The following is a 26,441-nucleotide window of genomic DNA, read 5'->3' as shown; positions in this document are numbered from 1 at the left end:
CGCGGCCGCCCGCAGTACAACGCCGGGTCGGTTCACACCCTCTGCACTTCAGTTCAGAGACTTTCCTGATCTTCCTACTTCTACAGACCCCTCCGGGTCTCGGATTACAAGTGCCCCAGTGGGGGACAATTCTCCATCTTCGGACGGGGATCATCTCCAGGATACCCCAGCGCTAAACCTGGACTCGCCTCTTGACCTGTCTAATAACCGGTCACAGTCTGCGGTGAATGGAACGTCCCCGCAGACCCCCGCAGTTTCTCCTGCAAAACCTACGAAACCGACGAAGGTGAAAGAAGTAGAAAATACAGTGTATGTGGATGCAGTGTTGCAACACTATAAAGGGGGTGCCCAACTGCCTGTCAAGGCACTTATTGACTCTGGCTGCGGCCGCACTTTAATCAGTGAGGCCACGTTTGCAGCCCTCAAAGTCAAGTCCGAGGCTTTACCAGCTCCCGTCCAATTTGCCCAGATGGATGGGAGCCCTTTTAAGGGGGGACCAGTCGATCATCGCACACGGGGAGTAGCGATGGGTATTGGTTCTCATTGGGAACAAATAGACTTTACCATAGCCCCCATCCGATTCGAAGTCGTCCTAGGGATTAATTGGCTTAAGGGTCATAGCCCTTACATAGACTGGGAAACGGACACTATTTCCTTTGCCAATCCCAAGTGCGAACAACACCGGCAGGGAGTCGCGGTGACGCCTCCACCCGCTCCGGCTTTAATCTCCGATGCCGCATCTCCACCGCCTTTGCCCGACGCATACAGAGACTTTGCAGATGTTTTTGATGTTAAAGAATGTGATGCCTTGCCCCCCCACCGTACCACTGACTGTGCAATTGAGGTGGTGAAAGATTGCAAACTGACTAAAAGCAAAATTTACCCCGAACGCGCTGTATTACGTGACTTTTTGGATAAAAACCTCGCTCGAGGGTTCATTCGGCCATCGAACGCTCCCAACTCAGCCCCAGCGTTCTTTGTCCGGAAAAAGGAGGGCGACCTGCGTTTATGTATTGACTTCCGAAAGCTTAATGCAGTTACTCAAGCCAACGCCTACCCCATACCGTTGATCTCAGATATTATGGGGCAATTACAGGAGGGTCGCATTTTCTCCAAATTGGACTTAGTGGAAGCTTATTATCGCGTCCGTATCCGCGAGGGAGACGAACCCCTCACCGCCTTCTCTAGCTGTTTTGGAATGTATGAATTTCTTGTGATGCCTTTCGGATTGAAAGGGGCCCCGGGGGTCTTCATGCAACTCATTAACGAAATCCTCCATGATTTGCTGTACCGCGGCGTGGTAGTTTATTTGGATGATATTCTTATTTATTCGAAAACCATGGAGGAACATGTTGTTCTGGTCAGAGAGGTTTTGCAACGACTGAGTAACCACCAGCTCTATGCGAAACTGTCTAAATGCGAATTTCACCAAAAGCAGATAACATTTTTGGGGTACATAATCTCTCATCGTGGCCTTAGCATGGACCCCGCTAAAGTCCAATCGGTACTTGACTGGACTCCGCCCTCTACCCGCAAACAAGTACAGCAATTTCTGGGCTTTGCTAACTTCTACCGCGGTTTCATTCCCAATTTTGCTCAAGTGGCGCTGCCAATCACTGACCTCCTGAAAACGAAGGGTAAAGGGGTTTCTGCAACGTTGCCCTCGGCCAAAATACTGTGGACTGATCAATGCCAATCTGCCTTTGTAGCCCTCAAACGGCTTTTCACTTCTGAACCGGTCCTGCAGCACCCAGATCCGAACCAAATGTTTATTGTGCAGGTCGATGCGTCTGACGTAGCCATGGGGGGGGCTACTCCAGAGAGGACCGGACGGTCTCCTGCACCCCTGTGCCTACTTCTCCAAGAAGTTTGCACATTCCCAACTAAACTGGCCCATTTGGGAAAAGGAAGCATCAGCCGTCCACCATGCCCTGATGCTGTGGAGGCAATTTCTGGAGGGGTCTGGGATCCCCTTTGAAGTTTGGACCGATCACAAAAATCTAGCTGCCCTCACGGGGACCCATAAATTGTCCGCAAAACAACAGCGTTGGGCGGACTTCTTTGCTCAATTCCGTTTTGTTCTCAAACATGTGCCCGGGAAACAGAACGTGCTTGCAGATGCCCTATCCCGGTTGCCTCAATACCCAATAAAACGTGATCGACCGACAGACTCGTTGTTTACCCCGGCGCAAAGGGAAGCCCTACCCCTCCTGTTCGTGCAAACCCGGGCCCAAACCCGGCTTTAGCAGGGAAACCATACCGTAGCTGACAAGGTATCCAGCCCCAACCAACAGGCTCCCTCGCCTGTCCCCCTTGCGCCACCTGTATCTAGCGCTCCACAGCAGCCAGCCTCTCCACCAGCTCCTGCTTCACCCTCTCCCACGAACGGAGAGGGGGTGATCATCTCCAATACCTTCCTGGACTCCCTTTGGGCTCAGTGCCTAGCCGAACGCACTGCCCAAACCTTGCCCCAAGGTGTACTCGAACAAGGTGGTTGTTGGTACAAAGACTCAAAACTATACGTGCCTAAAATACTTCGAAGAGAAGTTCTACAGTTAGCTCATGGAGCTAAAACAGCGGGACACTTTGGGTTCCTGAAAACTCTTCATCTGTTGCGCAGACAGTTTTGGTGGGGAATGCGTTCTGATGTGGACTCCTTCGTTCGCAGCTGCCCTATCTGTGCCACAGTCAAACGTTCTCAAGGCAAGCCCCCAGGACTACTGCAGCCGCTGGAAATCCCCAGTAAACCCTGGGAAGTGATTGCCATGGATTTCATGACGGATCTCCCCCTTAGCGGGGGCAAAACTGTACTATGGGTTGTTACTGACTTATTTTCCAAACAGGTACATTTGGTTCCCTTAGCGGGTATTCCCTCCGCCCCCAAGTTGGCCCGCCTCTTCCTGTCACATGTCTTCCGGCTACATTCGTTTCCGCGCAAGATAATCTGCGACCGCGGAAGTAGTTTTGTTTCCAAATTTTGGAAAGCCTTTCTCAAGTTAGTGGGGGTGGAGCAAGGGTTGTCTAGTGCTTACCATCCTCAAACGGATGGGCAAACTGAACGTGTCAATGCTGTACTGGAATGCTATTTGCGTTGTTACGTTAATTATCACCAAGATGACTGGGTAGAAAAGTTGCCTTTTGCAGAATATGCTTACAATAATGCTGTGCATCAATCTACTGGCTTCAGCCCTTTCTATGCTGTGTATGGCCAGGACTTCGGTCCTATTGCCCCTGTGGAAGGGTCTGAGGGGGAGGGGGATCCTGATGTGGCCTCATGGGCGTATGCCCTCCGTACTACTTGGCCCTGGCTGATTAGCAACCTGGACCGAGCCAAACGCAAGTATAAAGCGCAAGCTGATAAGCATCGCTCCCCCAGTAAGGACTTTCAAGTTGGAGACTCCGTATATCTTTCCACCAGAAATCTGCGCTCCACTCGTCCTTGTCACAAACTCAGTGCCAAGTACATTGGCCCATTTCCTATTGCCCGGATCATTAACCCTGACGCTGTGGAATTGACTCTCCCCAAAACCTTGAGGCGTATCCACCCCGTCTTCCATGTCAGTCTCCTGAAACCCCATGTCGCCTCCTCGGACTGGCATCCGGATCCGCCTCCCGAACAACCAGTGATGGTGGGAGGGGAGGAACATTTCGAGGTGTCCAAAATCCTGGATTCACGTATACACCATGGATCTCTGCAATACCTAATTCGCTGGAAACACTTCCCCCCTGCCTATGACGAATGGGTGCGTGCGCAAGATGTCTCCGCCCCCCGCTTGGTAAACGCCTTTCACACCACCTACCCGGACAAGCCATCCCCCTTGCACGGAGGGAGGGGGCCTTAAGGGGGGCAGAATGTCAGGCCTGTATCTCAGTTACTTTGTATCTCAGTTACTTTGTTTTGCTTTCGTTTCTATCGCTGACTGCGCTCAAGGACATTCCTACATACCAAAGCCCGTTTGAAGCTCTGGGAGCAGTCCTGGGAACAGCAACTATGTTTGTGTTCTGTAATCACTTGCAAATATCCTTGCCTTTATACTGCTGAGTGTTAGGCAGCGAGCTCATTGCTGTCATTTTCCCCTTCATGCTCTGTAATACCTATTTGACCAGTAAAGCCATCTTCTTTGGATCTGACTGTCTCTGCTGTGGTTTCTGGTTCAATGGACCAAGAGCTGACACAACCCCATATTTCCAGGGCAGAGATTCTTAAATTACATCCTGGTGCTGTAGATTTTAGAAAACTAAAATCTATAGAGCACTGATTTTAAAGATAGCAGAGGTAGGCCAGGATGGAAACCGGATGCAATTGTGTGTAAAGAAACATGTTAGGTATGTTAATATCTGCTTTTTGTACGTGTAAGTTCAATAGACGAGAGAGCATATTTTGGGGGCTGTGGTGTGTGAGGCCTCAAAACATAATTCTGCATAGATTCCTCATGTTTAATCTGGTTCTAGGTGCAAATAAATGGTGGGAGAACATATCCGTCTAATGTACCTTCTTTATTTTTTAACAGAGACCTGAAGATGAAGCAGTTGTGGATCAAGGAGGCACCAGCAATGTTGTCAATACTCATTATGAACCAGAAGAGCTGGAAGGTGAGACTGTTTCTTGCTGTTGGTTTCTTTCTCGGTTTGTGTTTGCCTGGCAGGCCATTCATCATCATTAAATACTTGAGAACAGACATAAACTTTGAGATGGTCCCAGATGGCATGAAGAGTATTGTGGGCATTATTTAACTAGGACTGCTCATGTTTATTTATTTACTTATAACCCACCTTTCACCCCCGTGGGGACCCAAAGTGGCTTACATCATTCTCCTCCATTTTATCCTCACAACAAACCTGTGAGGTAGGTTAGGCTGAGAGTGTGTGACTGGCCCAATGTTACCCAGTGAGCTTCCATGGGCACGAGTGGGGATTCAAACCTGGATTTCCTAGAGCCTAGTCTGACACTTTAACCACTACATCTCTTTCTCTCATTTCTGTGCAATGTAAAAATGCCCAGAAAACTCAAATTTTGCATTCAAAATTTGGAAGTCGACACACTTTGCATGATGGTTCCTGAAACGTTATTTCAAGCTCAGCAAATTAGTATGTTTGACCATTTGTATATGTTTGGATCTTATTAAGTGGTTGGGGTAGAAGAAGGAAAGGTGTGGCTAAAGTTATGGGGATTTGTGGAAGTAGGAAGTAGATTTGCTGTCACTACAACCCATACTGGATGGCAACAGTGCCCTTGTCTATTTCCACTCTTACACAATGCACACGGAGGTGTATATGGAATGAGCATGGATTTTACAGCATATTTTTTCTACACAATGCATTTTTGTTCTTTATTTCCTCCGTGGAACATATGTACAGATCCCATCTGGCCTTCCAGTCTGATGCTGATGAGACCCAATGTGGCTTCAGCAACACTACTACTTTATGACCTTCATCAACATTTCATCCCAGGAGAAAAGACACCTGCTTTGTCCTACTTCCCACACTTCTGTTTATAAGGGAAACTGAAAACCATTCCTCAGGATAGTACAGGTGGCAAATTTGGGGGGGGGGAAACTGTTCAAAATGTATTGCCCCCACCTAATATAAACCTCAGTCACCCTTGTGGTGCAGGAGGGGGAAAGAGCTTCAAGAAGTCCTCATCTCAAGAGCAATGGTTGTGATAGTGAACAATGTACATGCATGGTGTCATCTTTCCTATTGCTTGGTGGCATAACAAGAGAAATTAAGGAATAGCTAGAGGATCCAGCTATAGGGTGAAAGAATGCTTAGCATTGCTTTTGCAAGTGTATAATGCACTAAATTGAGGGTATAGGATGCTACTTTCTGTATATGCCCTAACTGGGACAGAAAGAACGTATGGATCATGGAACTTGAATGCCTTCCAGGAAGAAGAGATAGGGAACCATGCTGCTAATAGAGGCCGTTGCCTTGGATTGTGGTGATTTTCACAGGTATTGCATACTCTGCTTTTAAACAGACTTTCAAAATCATGAGAATTATGAGCTTGACTCTTATAGAAGCATAGAAGCTGATTTAGGCCATGTATGCAGGGCTGTTTCCCCGCGGTCACCCCACCGATGCTTCGCTTTGATTATGCATGCCTTTCCCGACTGTCAGAGGTTGCTTCGCTCTCCCTGTGCATTTCTGTGCATTTTGCCTGCGTTTTCTGGATTCTTGCTAAAACAGCATCTGGAAAACATGGGCAAAATGCGCAGAAACGTGGGGAGAGCGAGGCAATCTCTGATGGCCGGAAGGGTATGCATAATCAAAACGAAGCACTGGAGCAGTCACCGGGGTGACCACAAGGAAAACAGCCCTGCACAAATGGCCTTAAACACTGGGACTGAGATTAGATACTGTGCAAAATTCCTGTGACCCTGGAATCTCAGAAGTCAGAAAACCCTGAACCTGAAGGACTATTACAGCATGATAGTGATTAGAGTTCTGGACTAGAATCATAGAATCATAGAGTTGGAAGGGACCACCAGGGCCATCAAGTCCAACCCCCTGCACAATGCAGGAAATACACAACTACCTCCCCCCTCCACACCCCTAGTGACCAGAAGATGGCCAAGATGCCCTCCCTCTCATCATCTGCCTAAGGTCACAGAATCAGCATTGCTGACAGATGGCCATCTAACCTCGTCTTAAAAACCTCCAGGGAAGGAGAGCTTACCACCTCCCGAGGAAGCTTGTTCCACTGGGGAACCGCTCTAACTGTTAGAAAATTCTTCCTAATGTCTAGACGGAAACTTTTGATTTAATTTCAACCCGTTGGTTCTGGTCCGACCGTCTTGAGCAACAGAAAACAACTCGGCACCCTCCTTTATATGATAGCCCTTCAAGTACTTGAACAAGGTTATCATATCCCCTCTCAGTCTTCTCTTCAGGCTAAACACCCAGCTCCTTCAACCTTTCCTCATAGGACTTGGTCTCCAGACCCCTCACCATCTTTGTTGCCCTTCTCTGGACAGGTTCCAGCTTGTCTACATCTTTCTTAAATTGTGGTGCCCAAAACTGAACACAGTACTCTAGTTGAGGTCTAACCAGAGCAGAGTAAAGCGATACCATCACTTCGCGTGATCTGGACACTATACTTCTAGGCTGTGGGAGACTCAAATTTGAACCCACATCACGCTATGGAAGCATGCTGGGTGGACTTCGTGCCGGTCACACACTCTTAGCCTAATCTAAATTACAGGATTGTGGTTGTGAGGGGAAAATGAAGACGCTGACAATGTTGTAAGCCGCTTTGGGTTACCATGGGAGAGAAAAGTAGGGGTATGAATGAAGTAAAAAAATAAATAAAACTCTGTAATATTGATTTTTCTCCTTTAGCAAAATGATAGTTGACTTGGGTTAATGATTCTCAAACAGTATCTAAAGATCCAGTTGTGAGAGTGCTGGAACTTTATGAGTGACGCTAGCATCATTTGGGTGCTGTTGTTGATGCTGAGACACAAAACTGTGGATTCGGGATGTTAATAAGTCAATCAAGTTATGTTGTGTGACAGTTTAAGTACCACCTGTTAGGACTAGCAAATATTTATGCAACCAGTACACCTTCTTCTTCTTTGGCTTGCAGATATCCTTCCAAATAAAATTGTTCCTTAGCACAAATTGTTCCAAGCCTTTATGCAAATTTTCCTCATCCAGAAGCAGTGCAGATGAGCTGAGCTCTGTGAGGGCTTCTTTGTAGCATAGAGACAAAGCACAGATGGACCTTTGCGCTGATCATAAACAGAATTTAAAAATTTATAGTGCTTTAAATCTCACAACCTTTCTAGAATAGGGGAAAAACCCTACCCAGGTATGACCCACGCTAGAAACCAGTACAAAGTTCAGTTAAGCAATAAAACCCTAAAGTACATCATGATCATAAAATACTGCAGAGCAAAATATTTCAGATCATATCCATGCACCTAAAGGCTGATCTACATCAAACTTTTAATCTTCCCTCATGTTGTTCTGCAAGAAAGTAGGGAGGGGATTGTTAAAAGAGGAGGCCAAAACAGAGAAGTGGGAAGAGAACCAAACCACTCTCAGATGTCATGAACAAACCATAGTTTGGCTTCAGTTTAAGCCTTTATTTGTGACAAGGGTAAACATGGACTGTTGCTGAGCTCATATAATTCCTCCCTCTTCTATATGTTGCATCATGACTGGAGACTTTTTCATTTAGGAAGGTTTTAATCTACCTCCATTATTTAGTGATGTTTGAATGAGGATGCTTCAACAAACTGGAATTAGTTTCTTCCTTACAAATGAGAATTCTAAACTATGATTTAATGCTTATTAGGAATACCAGTTACTGGGAAGGAAACTTTAATTTGTTCAGCCTTCATATTGGGATATCATAACATACTGGAGTTAGAGGAAAGGCTTCCTAAAGCAGGAATTCTTTGATCTTTTTTTAAAAAGTTTTATTTATTTTTACATAGAGGGAGAGGGAAAGTACAGAGAAAGGGAACATTCGAAAAGTTTAACAATTCACATATATAAAGCAAAAGTTGATTACATTTCATGATACATGATTTACATGGTTTACATGTCAAGACAACTTTCCCAGCTAATAACTGTGATTGGTTGATATTTCAAAAAATTTAATATCAGTGATATCCATCTACTGTCTGCTTTTCTATAGCTACTCGTGCAGTTAAACCTTTACATATTGGTAATAAAGTTTCTATTTTTCATAAAACATCTCATGATGTTGATCATTATTTGCTAGGTTAGTCATTTTAGCCAAGATTGCGAATTCTTTGATCTTGACATAGTGTGTGCAGGGAGGAGAGAGGGAGAGGGGGCAAGCCTGAAAATAAATCAGGTTTGTCCTTATCGTAAGCAAACCCAGGTTTGTTTGTGATATCTGATCAGAGACTCTTCAATCCAAAATCTTCAAACCTTCCTAAGAAGTCATAGGAAGTTGGGAGAACTTTATGTATAACTTCATACCTTTCTGTCTGTTTTGTCATACAATGTCTGTTCAAGCACAAACAAAAAATCCACAAGAAAACAGAGTTGAACTTACCTGTAATTGTTGTTCATCGAGTGGTCTTCTGTGCAGGCACATATTGGGACTGCGCATGTGCAGGCCAGCCACAGAAACTCCCTCTGGTAGTTAACTGCCAAAACAGTTACCTGACCAGGAGGAGGGGTGCTACTCCCTCAGTTCTCTCCATGCCGCTGCCAGAGACCCCAAGAAACTAAGGTTCCACCGAGTTCACAGTGGGGCAGGAGGGAGGGATATGTGCCTGCACAGAAGACCACTTGATGAACAACAGTTACAGGTAAGTACAAATCTGTTTTCATCTTCATGGCTTCTGTGCATTGGGAGATTAGCAAGCTCATTAAGTTAAGGAGGTGGGTGTGAAGCTCTCAATGGAAGAGACTATATATGACTGCGTTCCCAAAAGTTGTTCAGTATCCCATATTGACATTCACCCAGAACTGTCTTATAAAAGAGCAGGGAGCTCTCTGCAAGTGCCCCAGCCGAAATATATGCAGGAACGTGGCAAAGAAAAATCAGCACTCTGTTGGAGACAGCCGGGGTGTGTAAAGCAGCATTGAACAGCCATGTACTCAAGACAGAGTGTGATAGCTTCTACCGACCCACAAGGACGGGTTGTGCTCTTGGAGCCTGAGAGTCCAATGCAGAGTAGTTTTGGGTCCCTAGCAGATCAAAACCCAAGAAAGTCACTTCAAGAAATGTAAGGAGCGCACAGAGGTTTGGCATCAGTAACAAGTGTAAGGATAACATTGTGAGACATGAGGACTGAGAGACTATCCCTGGTAGGGAATCCCAGCCAGGAGATCAGACACCCTAACCTTATGAAACTTCATGAATAAAGAGGTTATAGGTGAGAACCAGCAATGTCCTTATTCTACAGGTGGAAGTGTCGCATACTAAAAAGCCCCCCTATAAATACCAGAGAAGTGCAAAAAAAAAATCAAGGAGTTATACCTCTGTTTGCCATGACCTTAGAAATTCAATAAGGAAGGGGGAAATTTACAGAGTTTCTTCCCAAACTGGGGCCAAAACATTATCAACAGTACAAGAAGCAGCGTCTAAAGCCTGTTTACAGCCTCATTTGAACCTCTTTCCCATCTAGAGGAACAAGATTTGGTACTGAAGGAGTGGTGCGTGCTAGTCAGAAAATCTGAGGCTACAGCTACAATGCAGGGAAGGAGCTGATCAAAACTACATGTCAACTATGGGAGTAAGCCAATCTGACCATAATAATGAAATAATAATGAAAGAAGTAAAGCCGGCTTGATGTGGCCAAAACAAAGGATGAACAGTATGCACCATAAGTGAACCCTCAGCAGCTTACAGAGCAATCTGTGCAGTGAAACGGCCAGGGAAAACATCAAAACAGGTTACCCTGCTGAGGGATTAGAAGGGCATTCCACTGTGATGGGGGTCCCTAACAGGAAAAGAATGAAAAAAAAGATAGTGCATAGAATGTCTCATTGTGGAGCAAGGCCAAATAGCCAGGGCCTCCAGTCAAAGTATCTGAGAGTTGGCCCCGTTAGTAGTAGAAAACATAATTACAGTGCATTCCACAATTATGTGGAATGTTTGCAATAAAATGTTTGAAATAAAAGACAAAAGTAAGGTACATCTAGTGCTCTGGTGAAATTAGTGTTATAGCCAACTAATTTGCAGAAAGCAGGTGCCCCTGTGAGACACATGCACACAGAAGTGCCCTGAGAAAATGCAGTTACCAGAACGATGCACATTAGCTCCATCTTGGACAGCAGGAGAAAACAAATCTGGACATCCCTGAAGGGTGAAATATATACCAAAACCAAATTCTGTTGTGGTGTGTAGAAAAATAAGCACTGACTAAAGACTCAGACAGGCAAAGGGAACTTAATTAGCAGAATAAAAAGGGTTGATCTAGCAAGGATCAATGATCAACAGGGCAGGGAAAACAATATAGCGGTCTCACATGGACCACTGTAATCGCCATGCATTTTGTAAAATAGTGAAGGCATAATCCCAAACAAAGGAGAAGGTTGGATTTCTGCCACTGGCAGTTTCCACCCTCAATGGCAGAGGGACTCTCTGCAGGAAGGGTAGAGAGGTCTATGAATAAGACAACCAAGCAAATTTTAAAGACTATAATACACATAGTTAGATGACCTGGGCCCTGACCTGAATGGCCCAGGCTAGCCTGATCTCGCCAGATCTCAAGCCAAGCAGGGTCGGTCCTGGTTAGTACTTCGATGGGAGACCACCAAAGCAATGGCAAAAAAGCTCTGTAAATTCTTGAAAACCCTAGTGGGTTCCCATCAGTTGGCTGTGACTTGATAGTACCTTACATACATGGATGACCTGGAACAGAAGTAGGCCTTTTCAGGTGCCCTCCTTAGCACATAAGAATAATTCAAAATAGTACCTTTTTCTGTCCCAGGGGTAGTACTGAATTTAATAATCTAGTTAATGGGAAGGCAGGCGACCTCCCCTCAGAGGAGAGGTGGGGAAGCTCTTGGGTCCAAACCCACAAAGTGCCATAGGTGTGCAAAGAACTGTAGAAAACCTATGCGTGGTGGACAATGCAGCCGACCACAGAATATGCTTTCTCTTGTAGAGCATATCACCATATAGGATTGATGAATGGATTTAAAGAATTTATGACCAATTACCAGAGACCTTTTCAGTAGGAAATGCCAAAGTATCAGGCATCCTTCACAGGGTAAAAAAATGTGTGCACCATCCTGAGACACCACATTATTTGAGGTAGGGAAGAATAGGTGACTCTTAAGGATCTGACAGCAAGCCTGTTACTCCCGGTAGAGTGTTGTCCAACTGGACTAAAGAATTCATAGGCTCTCTGTGAAGCTATCATAACTAGTTCCCTTTCTTTTCTTGTCTTTTCTGTACAAATTCCCAGCATGGACTAGGACAGTGTAAAAAGGCTGACCCAGATTAAAGGAAAAGATCTGTCACGTACACCACCAGCATGCTCTGTGAGACATGTGTCAAGCTCCCTTCAAAGGGAACAGTAAAAGGGCCATATTGACCTGTTGATTCACACTGTAAAGGGAAAGTTCAGCAGATAAATTCCGCTTCCCTCCCAGATGAACAGACCACAGCATTCACACTCCGCAGTGGCTGAATTAGAGATGAAGTGCTATTTAATCTGCAGGCCATCAACAACAATAGAGATGACCAGTGGAATCAAGCATCTGTTTGCTAAAGGATTATAGTAGAGGCACTAACAAAAGCCAATAATTGCGTGTCAAAGACTTTGTCCCACGGGGCACCTGTTTTGAGTACAAACATAACATTTCCCTTGAAAAGAAAGGTATGGAGATTATTTGTACCACATATTACTCTCCAACAGGGACTCAAAGTGACTTACAACATTTTACACTTTTCCATTCCATCATCCCCAGAACCCTGCAAGGCAGATCAGGTTGAGAGAAAGTGATGGGCCCATGGTCACAAGCAAGTTTTCAGACAGAATGGCATTTGAACCTGGGTCTCCCAGATCCTAGTCCAATGCTCTAATCAGTAAATCACACTGGCTTTCACCACAAATGGTGTCACTTAACAGTGACTCCAGAGGCAGTCAGAACCCAGTTGAAATAAGAGCTCTCTCCCAGTAGCAGCAGTGAGATTGAGAACCCTGGGGAGAGTCAGTGCCATTCCCTGGTAGGAAGAAGGGAGTGTGGGCATACGTGAAACCGACAGGGAAAAATGCCTTCAAAAGGATTGAGCTTAGAGGTGCAGGTTTATCATGGATATTGAAAGCAGTAGCAGCTGAGGAGCACCAAACCATCATTGATGGTTATGAAGGCTGCCATGGAACTGAGCGGAGAGGCAAACTGTTCAGACTTGACTCCAAAAAGCATTGCTGGTGATCAGTTCTAAGCTCCCCATGGAGAAGGCAATAGCAAGCTTCGCCTCTGCTTGAAACAGTACCTGTACTGAAAGCCCCTTAGGATTAAGTATCAGTGCTGAGGGACTGCAGCAAAATGGTGGACTGAGGCTACTGTATTGAATGGTAAAATGAAGCTCAGCAGACCTTAAGCCTGCTTGTTGTCTCAGAACCCAAGAACAGGAAACTCCACCTACTTCAGCAACTCTCCAAAAACTACAGGGGATGAAGAGGTCCGAGCAACCCCAACTAAACAGCACAAGGCCCTCCTGATAAATAACACCTTTCACAAAGCCATTAAGAATTATGGGTTCTGCTAACCCAGGCCTCCAAAGATTTCACCTTGAAACTGAGGGCAGCCAGGAAAAGGTTCCTTCACTCAAGCTTTGCTAAGCCTTTAAAAAAGGCTCTCATCAGGCCACAACTCCAGGCAGGGGAGGGAGGGACTCCTTCAGTCAGGCAGTCACTGCCAGGACACCCCCCCCCCCCGCTCTCAGATCTGAGTGAGGCTAGGGAGTGGGAGGGATTCTTTCAGACAGGCAGGCTGCAGCCAAAGCCTTAGAAAAGAGCCATTCTGAATCGGAGGCTCTGTCATGCAACATCTCCAGGTCTCTCCCCGCAGAGCTGATGCAGCCATGGTAGGGGGAATGTGCCTTCATCCAGGCTGGCCAGAAGCCAAATCCTTTGAAAAAGCCAGAGAATCTGAGGCTCCATTAGATCACTCCTCGCCACAGAGGGGGAAGGTGCCTTCATTCAGGCTGGTGTGCTGCCAAAGCCTTTGCAAAAGAGCTCTTCTCCAGCTCTATCAGATCATGCCTTCAGGGTAAATTGGTGACAGAAAGAGTAAGCAGCTGTGTGATCCCTCAGGAAGAGAAGCACAGAGAACGGGTGTTTATCAGCACCATTTTAAAGCCGCAGTTGGCACAATCCTGAGGAGGCTCTTTTCAAGCCATAATGACAAGGTAGAAGTCCAGAAATGCATCTTCTTTAAATGTAGTTTATTCTTCACTAGAATGACGATGAGAGAAAGAAGTCTCCGCCTCAAGAATGCAATGAACAGCAATGGAGATAACAGTGTTGCATTTACCTGTAGCTGTTCGGTGTCTCCAGTGGGACTGCTCAAGCACAGGTCAGCTGCGGGAACTTTTCTAAGCTTTTCTTGAAGCTCCAGAGCTATTGGAGCACTGTCCTACCCTCTCCCTACCTTGGGTAGGCTCCCCTTTTCCCACCCAGGCGGTCATGTGATGGGGTGGGGCAAGTGCTCCTCCTTCAGATCTCCAATCGCCACTGTGGGAAGATTATCCGTATCTCCGCTTCTATACAAGGCCCACCACAAGGAAGGAGGGAGGGATGCGTGCCTGCCTGCACTGAAGACACTTGATGAACAACAGTCACAGATAAGTGCAACACTTTATCATCGTGTCTACGGTGCAGTCCTGCTAGGGAGAGTAACAATCTCACTGGCCTTGGCAGCGGGCGTGGCCCACTCATCGAAAGATCGACTGCAATACCGCTCTCCCCACAGCTGCTTCGCGTCTGGAGTCAACATCCACTGAGTAGTGCTTCACAAACATTGATGGCACTGACCACGTTACATCTCTACAGATGTCCGTTTGATCGACTTTGGCCAGGAATGTTGCCGAGGAACTCTGTGCTCTGGTGGAATGAGCATGAAGTGTCAGTGGGCAATCCTGCCTTGCTGCCTCATACATCGTTCTAATAGCTGTTGTAACCCAATGGGAGATGGATTGTGCGGAAGCAGCCTTGCCTTTCTTTTCATCATTGAAGCATACGAAGAGACTCCTGTCCTTTCTAAAATAACTTGTTTGGTCCAAATAAAATAGCAATGTTCGTCTAATGTTCAGCGTATGCAATGTCTGGTCCACTTGTGATTGCGGATTTGAAAAAACGATTGGCAAAACAATGTCCTTCGACATGTGGAAGTGTGATATGTGAATTCTAAACTGGGATGCAGGACTACTTTGTCCTCATGAAACTTTGTAAATGGTGTATCTGTGCATAGTGCTGCTAGTTCCCCCACTCTCCTCGCTGAGGTAATTGAAACTAAAAGGCTTCTTTATAAGACAATAAAGCGAGGTCACAAGTATGGTAGCTATGGGTTTAAATGGTCATCTCATCAGCTGCACTGATACCAGTGACAGACTCCACAGGGGAACAGGTCGTTTTACCTGTGGGTATAAATTATATAACCCATTGAGAAACCTCTTGGCATGCGAGTCAGCAAATACTATGTCAGAACCTACTGGAAAATGGAAGGCAGAACTTGCTGCTAAGTGAACCTTAATAGAGTTAGTAGAATGGCCATGTTGTTGTAACTCAATCAGGTATCTAAAAATGTCTGGTAGGGAGCAGCTCTCTAGGTTGACTGATTGTGCTTCAACCCACTGTTCAAACCGTTTCCATTTGCTCACATAGAAGCATCATGTGGCTAGTTTTCTAGCTGCTGTCATACCCTCTAGGACCTCTTGTGGCCACTCCTTTATGCGCGGATCAACCATTCTGCAAGGTGGAGGGGCTGGACATTGGGGCTTCTGAGGGGACCTAATTCTAATAGATCTCTCCTTGGTGGTAGCAACCTGTACCTCCCCTGGGCTAACTCCCACAGCATGCTGAACTAGGCCCTTCTGGGCCAAAAAGGTGCCTCCAATATACAGTGAGCCCTCTCCTGTCTTAGATTGACTATTATCCTCTGTAACGGGAATGGGGGAAAACATGTAGCACATCTGGCCCTCCCATTGTAGTTGGAAGGCATCTCCAATAGACCCCGTGCCCTTCGCTGCTCTGGAGCAGAAGTGGGGGCATTTGGTGTTTTCTGCCGTTATGAAAAGATCTATCCCTGGATATCCCCAATCCTGAAAAATTGGTCTGAGGTAATGGTTGTTTAAGGACCATTCATGGTCCACTATGCTGTCCCTGCTCAGGGCATCCGCCACTACATTGTTTTTGCCTGCTATATGAATGGCTGACAGCGTGACCTCGTAAGCAATAGCCCATCACCACAAATGTGTTGCTTCTGTGCATAATTTCACGGATCCATTTCCCCCTTAATTGTTGACGTAATATTTAGTGGTCATGTTGTCCGTACCCACTAACACTCGTTTTCCCGCTACCGTGTCTGCAAAAGAAATAAGAGGGTAATGGATTGCTTGTATTTCCAATTGATTAATGTGCATAGTTGCTTCTCCTACAGACCAAACTCCTGAAATAAACTGAGATCCTAAGTGTGCTTCCCAGCCGTACAGTGATGTATCTGTGTACAGCATTAAGTCGTGAGAGAAGGTTTCCAAGGCTGAGCCCCAGAACAAGTTGGTGTCTAACGTCCACCAATGTAGTGATCTAACTACTGTTCTGGGAATAGATAGCCTCCTCTGAAGTCCATGTCCTCTTCCCAGGGCGGCAAGAACAGAACTGAGGGAGGAGCACTTGCCTCGCCCCATCACGTGATGCCTGGGTGGGGCATGGAATGGGGTGGGTAGCACTCCAATAGATCTGGAGTTTCAAGAAAAGCTTGGAGAAGTTATTGCAGCTGGCCTGCATTGTAGACATGATGATGAACCTCTCTTTGAGGTGGAAAAAAGAGAACTGAGGGAGTAGCGCCCCTCCTGGTCAAGTGACTGTTTTGGTGGTGAACTGCCAGAGGGAGGAGGGGCGCTCCTAGAAAGCTTTGGAAACCTTATCTGTGGCTGGCCTGCCGCCTGCACAGAAGCCTTGAAGATGAACCACAGAATCACACAGTTGGAAGGGTCCATACAGGCCATCTAGTCCAACCCCCTGCTCAATGCAGGATCAGCCTAGAGCATCCCTGACAAGTGATTGTACAGCTGTTGCTTGAAGACTGTCAGAGAGGGGGAGCTCACCACCTCCCTAGGCAGCCTCCACTGCTGAACTACTCCTACTATAAAAAAAAAATTCCTGTAATGTCCAGCCAGTACCTTTCCACCTGTAATTTATACCCATCATTGTCCTGTCCTCTGCTGCAAACAGGAACAGCTCCCTGCCCTCCTCTAAGTGACAGCTCTTCAAATACTTAAAGAGAGCAATCATGTCCTCCCCGCAACCTCCTCTTTTCCAGAGTAAACATTCCCAAGTCCCTCAGCCTTTCCTTATAGGGCTTGGTATCCAGGCCCCTGATCATCCTCGTCACTCTCCTCTGCACCAAAACAATCACAGATCAGATAAAATTGACATGATTTTTAGTTCTTTAAGGGGTATCCCATTTTATTCTTGCAGTAACCTGAGAATTCACTGTTCTGATATTAAACTGCTCGTTATGAGTAGAAAGCGAGTCTTGTAAGTGGTCATTTTGCAGAAGCAGAGAATTCTGATATTGTGCTTGGAAAGCTAACAATAAATTATTCTGGTTCTGCCAAGAGATAGCTTTTTAAAGGAAGTTCAACAGATATAGCTGGTGCTGCCAGGATATCTGTGCCTTCACCCTGTAATACTTGTTCAACACAAAAGGTAGATAATGGAAAACCTGCGTTTTTAAAAAAATCAGATGCAGCTCAGTTCACTTCTTTCTTTTTCCAATGGGCAGTGGATAAGAACTGAAAACTTGTTCTGGGTTGAGTTTTCTCCATAGAATATAGGGCGTTAACAGCTCATAACAGTCAAGAATTCTTTCAATAGACTTTCTTGCTGCTGAGGACCCAAAGTGGCTTCCATACTTTTCTTCTTCTCCATTATATCCTCACAATAGGCCTGTGAGTTATTTTAGTTTGAGAGTGTGTGACTGGCCCAAGGTCACCTAGCGAGTTTCCATAATGGGGATTTGAACCTGGGTCCCCCCACATTTTAATCTGACTACCACAGCATGCTAGCTTTCTTAGGAGAAAGAGAGAGAGAACATTAAGTCTACAATGAAGTAACCTTGGTTTCAGTCACAGTATTGGGGGAGGCCTTGAAAGTCAAAAAGCCAAAATTTAAATTTACTGAGTATTTGCTGCTTCAACACTGGAAGACTATCCGTAAAAAGGTAGATTTATTGATTGATTGATGTATAATTTTTTGACTTGCACTCTGACCCAATACTGATCCTCAGGGTGGCTTATAGCAATAATCTTCCCAGTTGGATTCTGAGATCAGTGAAGTCTCTCGTGTGCTTCTAGTCTTTATCAAATCCCACGCAAAGCAAGCAGGGTGTCCGTTTCTATAAATAATTCCTTTTGTACCAAGAGAAAGTCATCCTCAAGAGGAAGCCCATCTCAGTGCAAAGGTGAAAAAAATTCTTTGTAGCTTCTTCCTCTGCTTTGTTCTCTTTACTTTTTTTTTTTGATCCAGTCTGACCTAATGTACTTAAATTAGTAATAAAGAGCAGAGCAGCAAAATGTCACAATCCTAATTTTGTAGAAATAAAGGCCACAGGATGAAGACCCCAAACATGTGAAACTGGAACCTGTTTTCAGTGTCGGGGCTGAATCCCTGACAAATACACAATTGATTCATTAGCTCCATCTTATACCAGAAACCTACTGATTGTCAAACATATTAACATGCCTCCAGTTACCATCCTAAATGCATTTTCTACAGCAAAGCTCGATGCCAGTGGTGCATTTGTTCTAGTCCTTCTGACAGAGATTCTTACCTGAGGGACCTACAAACAGCCATTTTTGGAATTACAATACTCAGCTGATACAGTTAGGAAACTGATTGGCAAAGCCAGAATGGTACCTAGGGATAATCTGCTACAAGATAGACCTCAATGAGACAACAACAGAACACCACTGGTGGTCACTTACAGTTCACAGCTCAGTTCACAGTTCAGTGTATCATATATGAGCTACAACCTGTTCTGGATATTCCTCTCTCACAGGCTTTGGGAGGCAGTCCTTTTCTTGCCCTCAGACAACCACCTACCCTTACACAATTTCTCACTTACAATAATGCATGGCCTAAAATGTGCATGGTCTCTGGGATCAGGGCCTGCAATAAAGACAAGATGCCAACTTTGTCCCCATATGCAAACAACACCACCCATACCAGCTCAGGTTATTGACTTGATAATCTTTTATTTATTTGTTTAAAACATTTCTAGGCTGCCTTTCAACCCAACTCGGTCCTCAAGGTAGAGTGTGTGTGTGTAAAGTGCCGTCAAGTCTCAGCCGACTTATGGCGACCCCTTTTGGGGTTTTCATGGCAAGAGACTAACAGAGGTGGTTTGCCAGTGCTTTCCTCTGCACAGCCACCCTGGTATTCCTTGGTTGTCTCCCATTCAAATACTAACTAGGGCTGACCCTGCTTAGCTTCTCAGATCTGACGAGATCAGGCTAGCCTGGGCCATTCAGGTCAGGGCCTCAAGGTAGAGAACATTTCAAAAATTAAAACAGCATTTAAAATGCAAATTCATTTAAAATAAAACATAAAAGCACATAAACACAGAGGCACACAAACAGGCAGGAGAGCTTATAAGAGTTAATGAGGGAACACAACCCCCCCTAAAGTCTTCACCTACTGGTGGAAGACAACGATAGATGAAGACAGATGAATCTCCTTGGGGTGCGAGTTCCAAAGTTTTGGTGAGAAGCCCTTTCTCAGGGTGCCACTCATCTAGTCTCAGGTGGCAGGGCCACCCAAACAGGGCCTCCAAAGATGACCAGAGTTGTTGGATAGGTTTGTATGGGAGCAGGTAGTCCTTTCGGACTTGCTGGCCCCAGGCCATAAAGAAGAAGAGTTGGTCATTATATGCTTTCTCTACCACTTAAGGAAGAATCAAACCGGCTTACAATCACCTTCCCTTCCTTTCCCCACAACAGTCACCCTGTGAGGTAGGTGGGGCTGAGAGAACTCTAAGAGAGCTGTGACTAGCCCAAGGTCATCCAGCTGGCTTTATGCGTAAGAGTGGAGAAACCAACCCCGTTTACCAGATTAGTGTCCGCCGCTCATGTGGAGGAGTGGGGAATCAAGCCTGGTTCTCCAGATCAAAGTCCACTGCTCCAAACCACCACTCTTAACCACTACACCGTGCTGGCTTTAAAGGTCAATACCAGCACTTTGATTTGGGCCTGGAAGCAAATAGAGAGCTAGTATAGTTGAAACAAGACTGGAGTGATATGGTCCCTGCAACCTACTTAGCATTCTAAGTCCAAGGCACTCTATTGCTGATCTAAGAGTGGTGATACAGAGAAGCTTCAAAGGGAGATTACAATGCAAGATTGTCAAGTTATTATTCTTTAACAAGGTCAGGAAAATGGACCCCCAGGGCTGAATAGGGACACATAGTTCTTAGCTCATTACAGATTGTAATTTTCTGCATTTCCCATCTCTATGCATATCTCCTAACTGTAATCAAGCTGATTACATTTTGCATTGTATCTCTGCATCCTGACTCCAACTAGCCCTTCTTTGTAACAGCCCTCCTACTTCCTGACATGGATATTAGGGCTGATGGACCTGCATTCTGTTTGTATCTGACAAAGTGAACTTTGAATCACAAAAGCTTATACTCTGGGGAAATTTTGTTGGTCTTTGAGGTGCTACCAGACTTAAATTTTGTACAGTTCAGGAAGACTTTTTTTCCCTTTTTGAATATGAATTTCAAAAATACGATTTTTTACATTAAAGAACATTTTCTCTTGAAGGTAGACAGGGTTTCCAGATTTAGAAAGCTGAGAATTGCCAGGGTGCATAAATACTAGATTGTACAGTTAGAATTAAAATAACTTTGAGACCTGTATTCTACAGAACACCAAAAATAAGGGATAACTCTATGGAACTGTGATATTCTTAGAAATAAGACTGTAAGAAGAGACAGTTTAAGAAACAGCCTGCAACCCAGGAAACTATGTTTTTTTTGTCCAACCAAGGAAGAATTTGGAAAAGGGAGAGAGACAGGAGAACCTTTTAGAGCAACAGATTTCCTTCTCAATAATTTAATATATAAAAGCCTTCTAGCTTGAATATGTCAGCACATCCACTTCAAAAAGGATTAAGAAGTGGTACGGTGAAAGGAAATGTACTAGTGAAATGAGTGAAAAGCCACTGAAAATTCATTAGATGCACAGAAGCAGAGTTTATCAGGTATTTCCAACACATTATCTCAAAGCCACTGTGGTGAATTTTGAATCTCCACTTTACTATGGAAGATTGCTGGGTGATCTTGGACCAGTCATTCTCTCTCAGTCTCACCTACCTTACAAAGTAGTCTCCCCATGGGAGGGGGGAAAGTTGAACATAAACATCTAAGTAAATAAATATTAATCATAATGTATAAAAGCAAAATTCTGTAGTATAATAAAAACATGACCATCAGATAAAACAACCAATAATACTTGCTTTGTTCATCTAAGTTTTATAACACTTATAAATTGTAAATAACATATTGCCTTTCTCTCTTTTTCATTGTAAAAAAATGCCAAGGATCATATTTCAAAATGTTTATACCATGACTGTTTAACCTTTATAGCATTCTCTTTAGGGTGGGGTGTTTTGTTTTTGTTTTTGATTCTCATGCACTAAATAAAACTTGACCTAATCTTGTTATTTATTAGGAATGTACCATTTTTTAAAGAAAAAAATCTGTGTGGGTTTCCTGAAGAACAACTATATCTCCCTTTTCTGTGAAAAGTCTCTTGATTCCCTCCTCCTTAGTTGTTTATTAATTTTACATTAAATAGGTACATGTGAGACTAACTTCTTTTTTTCAGGGTCAAAATCCCCTTTTGGAAGTCAGGAAAATAGGTGGCCTAAGTATCACCTATATACTAATAGCGAAGTTGGCCAAATCTAAGTATACTTAAGTCCATTGATTTGAGCTGTGAACGAACCAGACAGAACTTTCTACAAACCTGAAAACTGCCCCAGGTTTGCAGAAAAATGTGAAATCTAAAAAACAAAACAAAAAAGATAAAATGATAAAAGGAGCTCCTGTAGCTTTAAGCAACAGATTCCCTCAGCGGTTGTTACTAGGAAACCATAGCATTCTATGCCTGATCTATGCTTGGGTTCTATGAGAAAAAGGTAGGGAGTAGGGTTGCCAGGTCCCTCTCTTCCTCCAGCAGGAGGCTTTTGCATTTAAGCACGTGTGCATGTGGCACTTCCGGTTTAGAACCGGAAGTGCCGCCTCGCAAAGGGCCTTTACCTCTTAGTTTGAGTGGTAAAGCGGTCCTTTACCACTCAAACTAAGAGGTAAAGGCCTCTTGCGAGGCGGAATTTCTGGCTCTAAACCGAAAGTGCCGTGCGCGGTATGCACATGCACGTTTGCCTGCTGACACTCAGGTGGTCGGCGGGCAGAGGGGGCAATTGCCGGGGGTTTGCCCGCCACCAGTGGGCACCTGGCAATCCTAGTAGGGAGAGAAGGCTGGGTCCTTTCCAGAGCTGTTTTGGCCTTTGAAGGAAGACTCATTGGGGCCAGGCCTAGTTAGAGTTGCCCACTCCAAGTTGGGAAATTCCTGGAGATTTTGGGGTGGAGTCTGAGAAGGGTGGGGTTTTGGGAGCGAAGGGGCCTCATCAGGGTAGAATGCCATAGAGTCTACCCTCCAAAGCAGCCATTTTCTCCGGGGGGAGGACATCTTTGTTGTCTGGGGTTTGGTTGCAATTGTGGGAGAACTCCAGGTCCCACCCTAGGCCTGGAAGCAACCTCTGAGTGACCTGATACCAACTGATAAGCATAACTCAACTATGCCTGGCTGCTTGCTAATGTTCAACAGCAGCCTCCCTATGAAAGCCCGTGTGGTGTAGCAGTTACAGCATCAGAGTAGGGTCTGAGAGAACCATGTTTGAACCCTCATCTTGCTGTGGAAGCTCATAGGGTGATTTTGGGCCAGTCACATCCTTGCAGCATAACCTACCTCACAGGGTTGTTGGGAGGATATAAAGGACGAGAGGAGAATAATGTAAGCTGCTGTGGTCCTCACAGTGAAGTAAGGTGAGATGTAAATGAAGTAAATAAATAATAAACATAGGTGAAGATGGGAGGAAGATAAAAGGTAGGACCATAAATGGCTGAGGAGAGACTGAAGCAGGGAAAGGGGAGAGGATATGGGGGTTGCCGGGAGGAGGGAAAGAGGAAATAGTGTGGGGAAGGGGATGCAGGGGAAGTGAGCCCCCCCCCCCACAAGTCCTTGAGGTTTCCCTACCCTGTAAGTGGGCCTGGCCCAGTGGCTGCCACCACACAACTGGTACCAGCAAAGCTAAATATGTCTGCTTCATTTCAGGGCACAGGACACTGTATGTTGGGGTACGGATGCCTTTGGGGAGGCAGGGCCACAGACATCATAGAACTCATGGCAAGAAACACAGGGTACGAGCTCGGACGAAGGGGAGCCCTGAAGAAGAAAATGAGTCTCACGGTACGTGTGCGGTGCATGTTACTCTGATGGGTGTATCCTGCTGCCTTATACCATCTTAAGAATAACCATGTAATTCTCTAGAGACTCTCACTGAGAGACTTTCTCAGCATGGCCACCTGATGCATTTTAAACAGGTGTGACAGAGTTGGTCATTCCTCACCCAAGATATCGGCTGGGAGATGTTTGAGGAAAGTTGGGTTCAAACTTTGTTGAGCAGACTGGTGGGATAAAAGCCATTGAGTTGGCTGTGGGAAAGCAGCACTGCAAGTGTTGGAGGGTGACTTCTCTGGGTACCTGCTAAAGTCCACCCTGAGGACCCACAACTGGAGATGCCAGATGCTGCTGCTCCTGTTCCATTCTGTGACATGAAGCAGAAGTCACCTCTTGCTCAGTCTTTCTCTGGGGCAGGGAGGCAGCTAGTGAGCGAATAGGGTGGTGGCAGCACTTTGTTCCTCTTTCTTGCTCCTGTTGCTCACTTGCAAATAGTGGCACACATTTTGTTGTTATTGCCACTATGGCATTTCTCTCCTTACACTTCTGGTTTTGGCATTAAGTAGTACAAGACTGCAGGAAAGTTGCTGTCTTGGCAAGCCTTCATTATCTGTGGTCTCAATGTGTTATCCTTGGGTTTCTCTGGAGAGGGGTTTCTTCTTCCGGTTTGTTCTGTATCTAAAAACATAAGGCCCTATATGGTCTGGGACCATCATATCTGCTGGACTGTCTCTTCTGGTACGTGCCCCCCCCCCCCAAGAGCTTTACACTCATCAAACAACAACCTTTTGATAGTCCCTGGCCCAAAAAGCGTCTGGCTGTCCTCGACCAGGGCCAGGACATTCTTGTCCTTGGCTCTGACCTGGTGGAACTCTCTGCCTAGTGAGATCAGTGCCCTGTGGGACCTTATGCAGTTTTGCAGGGCCTGTAAGACCAAGTTGTTCTGCCAGGCCTATGGTTAAGGACAGCAGCGGTTTCCACTGGCCTCCCCTTTCCCCTCTCCTTCTCCTTCTTTAACCTGGGTTTTAATTTGGGGATCCTGACCCCCCCACCCCACCCGGGCTGGCTGCTGCCCTGGGTGCTATGAATCAAGCACCAGTTGGATTTTAGATTTAGGAATTTATAGTTTTAATTTAACTTATCTACTAATGTATTATTGATATTTACTTGTTGATCTTTTAATGATGTGAACTGCTCTGAGCCCGGCCTTAGGCTGGGAAAGGGTGGCATATAAAATAAATAAATAAATAAATAAATAAATAAACACGGCTTCTCCTGCTGCGGTAGGACATACAAAAGGCGATCCATCATGTGGCCAGGACTTGTAGCCTCACTCTCTGCTTTTTAAAACGCTTTGTTCTGCTTTTTGTTAGATACCCCATCTCAGCGAGTTCAGTTTATCCTCGGGATGGAAGAGGATGAAGAGCATGTTCCCCATGATTTGTTCACAGAATTGGATGAAATCTGTATTAGAGAGGGTGATGATGCAGAATGGAAGGAGACTGCAAGGTAAAAGCAGCAAGGTAGCAATGACTGCAGTGTTGGTTCTTAATGCTTCCCCCCCCCCCCCCCCGTGCTGTTGTCTCAGTATATATCACTGACCCTCGTGCTGCTGTTTGAACTGGTAGGGAAAAAGAACAGGCACCTCAATTTTACTGCCTTCCTTTACTGCAGGCTAATAGCAGTTGAAGGCAGCAGTAAAAGAGGGAGACCCAGCATGAGATGGATTGGCTCTATAAACGAAGCCATGGCCGTCAGTTTGCAAGACGTTTTGGAGGACATTGATTAATAGGGTTGCCATGAGTTGCAAGCGACTTGACAGCATTAGACATCCTTCACAACAGATGACACTTAATACACACAATAGCAATTCAGGAACAAAGGCATGGGGAAACAGTGCATGGGAAAGGGTTTACCCCTCTCTCCTGGACTGTTTGTCAAGAAATCCTATTGCAGCTCTACCAACAGATGTGGAGTTTTGACCCTGAGACATGCAGAGCCATATGGAGACCATGTAGAACCTGCTTGGTCAAACAGCCTAGCATAGAATTACGGTCAAAACAGATGGAACTGTGGGAGATTCATGACTGGATCTTCTCAGCATCTTTTAGAGCTTAATTTTATCTGTCTGGAGCCCTAATTTGGAACCAAGTGATGTAGGAAGGGTGGGGGGCTAATCCTTCCGGCCCCATATAGGTTCACCTTTCAAATTCCCCACCACCAGCAGTGCCGCTGTTAACCTTAGACGGAGAAAAAGATAGGCATCCGAATTCTGCCTGATTAAGCCAACGTATATTCATAAATACCATCGTCACAGTTTAGGTTATGGCAGCTGTTGCCTTTTCTTGTTGTTGAAGGATGCCATCTACTGGTAGGATAACAAGCTGTCTGACTCTCGAAAGCTTTTGCCTTGAAACTCTAAGGCGGGTGTCTGGGCTGTGTGTGGCTATCTCATCTGGCTCATGGGCCAGACAAGAGCTCTCCAGGGGCCTGATCTGGCCCTCGGGCCTTATGTTTGACACCCCTGCTCTAAGGCGCTTCTGGACTCAAATCTAACTGATTTACTGGTAGGACATTGTTGGCAGCCACTAATGCTGAATGCAGCATTGGTATCCTGCCACATTTGTGGCTTGTGCAGAGCAAAAATAAAGACATTGCAACGAGCTGATGACTGGCATCTCCTCCTGACACCTTTTGTTTGTGACACTGGTAGAAATCAGTGTAGTAATCTGCTCAGATCAGGATTCCATGAAACTCTGATTATGCCGAACAGGTTGCTTTAATCCTTCCCAAGTGGTGTAAATTAAGACTGGCAGCGCATTGTGCAAATTAGCCATCATGGTGTAATGGTTAGAGTCCTGGACTAGGGTCCTGGAGACTTGGGTTCAGAAGCTGACCATGCCATGAAAACCTGCTGGGTGACCTTAGGCCAATTCCCAACCTCCCTTACAATGTGGTGGTTGTGAGGATAAAATGGAGGATGGAAGAATGATGTTGTAAGTCATTGTTAGTCTCCACTTGGGGGGAGGCGGGGAAGTAGGGCATAGATATCTAAATAAAATAAATACAAGGAATCTTAAAGAATCAGCTCATGAAAAGCAGATGGTTGCCTCAATGACAGGTTGGGATTCATGATAGGATGTAATAGCCCTGTGTAGCGTATTGTTTAGCAGAGGCTTGGGATAAATTTGTAAGTTTGGTCAAAACTTATGCTAGGAGTGATCTGGGAAAAGCCTTCCATGGCAACCGT

General features: G+C 45.4%; 1 protein-coding gene across 1 annotated transcript in view; it reads left to right on the top strand.

The window, feature by feature from the left end:
* Window positions 1-4,511: 4,511 nt before the first annotated feature.
* Window positions 4,512-26,441, top strand: part of SLC4A8 (solute carrier family 4 member 8) — a 79,810-nt gene continuing 57,880 nt past the window's right edge. Inside the window, exons 1-3 of the mRNA XM_056867003.1 lie at window positions 4,512-4,593; window positions 23,066-23,200; window positions 24,565-24,700. Coding sequence (XP_056722981.1) covers window positions 23,095-23,200; window positions 24,565-24,700 — 242 coding nt within the window. The 5' untranslated portion in view covers window positions 4,512-4,593; window positions 23,066-23,094. The remainder of the gene's footprint in view (window positions 4,594-23,065; window positions 23,201-24,564; window positions 24,701-26,441) is intronic.

This window comes from Euleptes europaea, chromosome 1, assembly GCF_029931775.1.
Source record: "Euleptes europaea isolate rEulEur1 chromosome 1, rEulEur1.hap1, whole genome shotgun sequence".
NCBI lineage: Eukaryota > Metazoa > Chordata > Lepidosauria > Squamata > Sphaerodactylidae > Euleptes > Euleptes europaea.
This window is presented reverse-complemented; position numbering and strand designations above follow the sequence as displayed.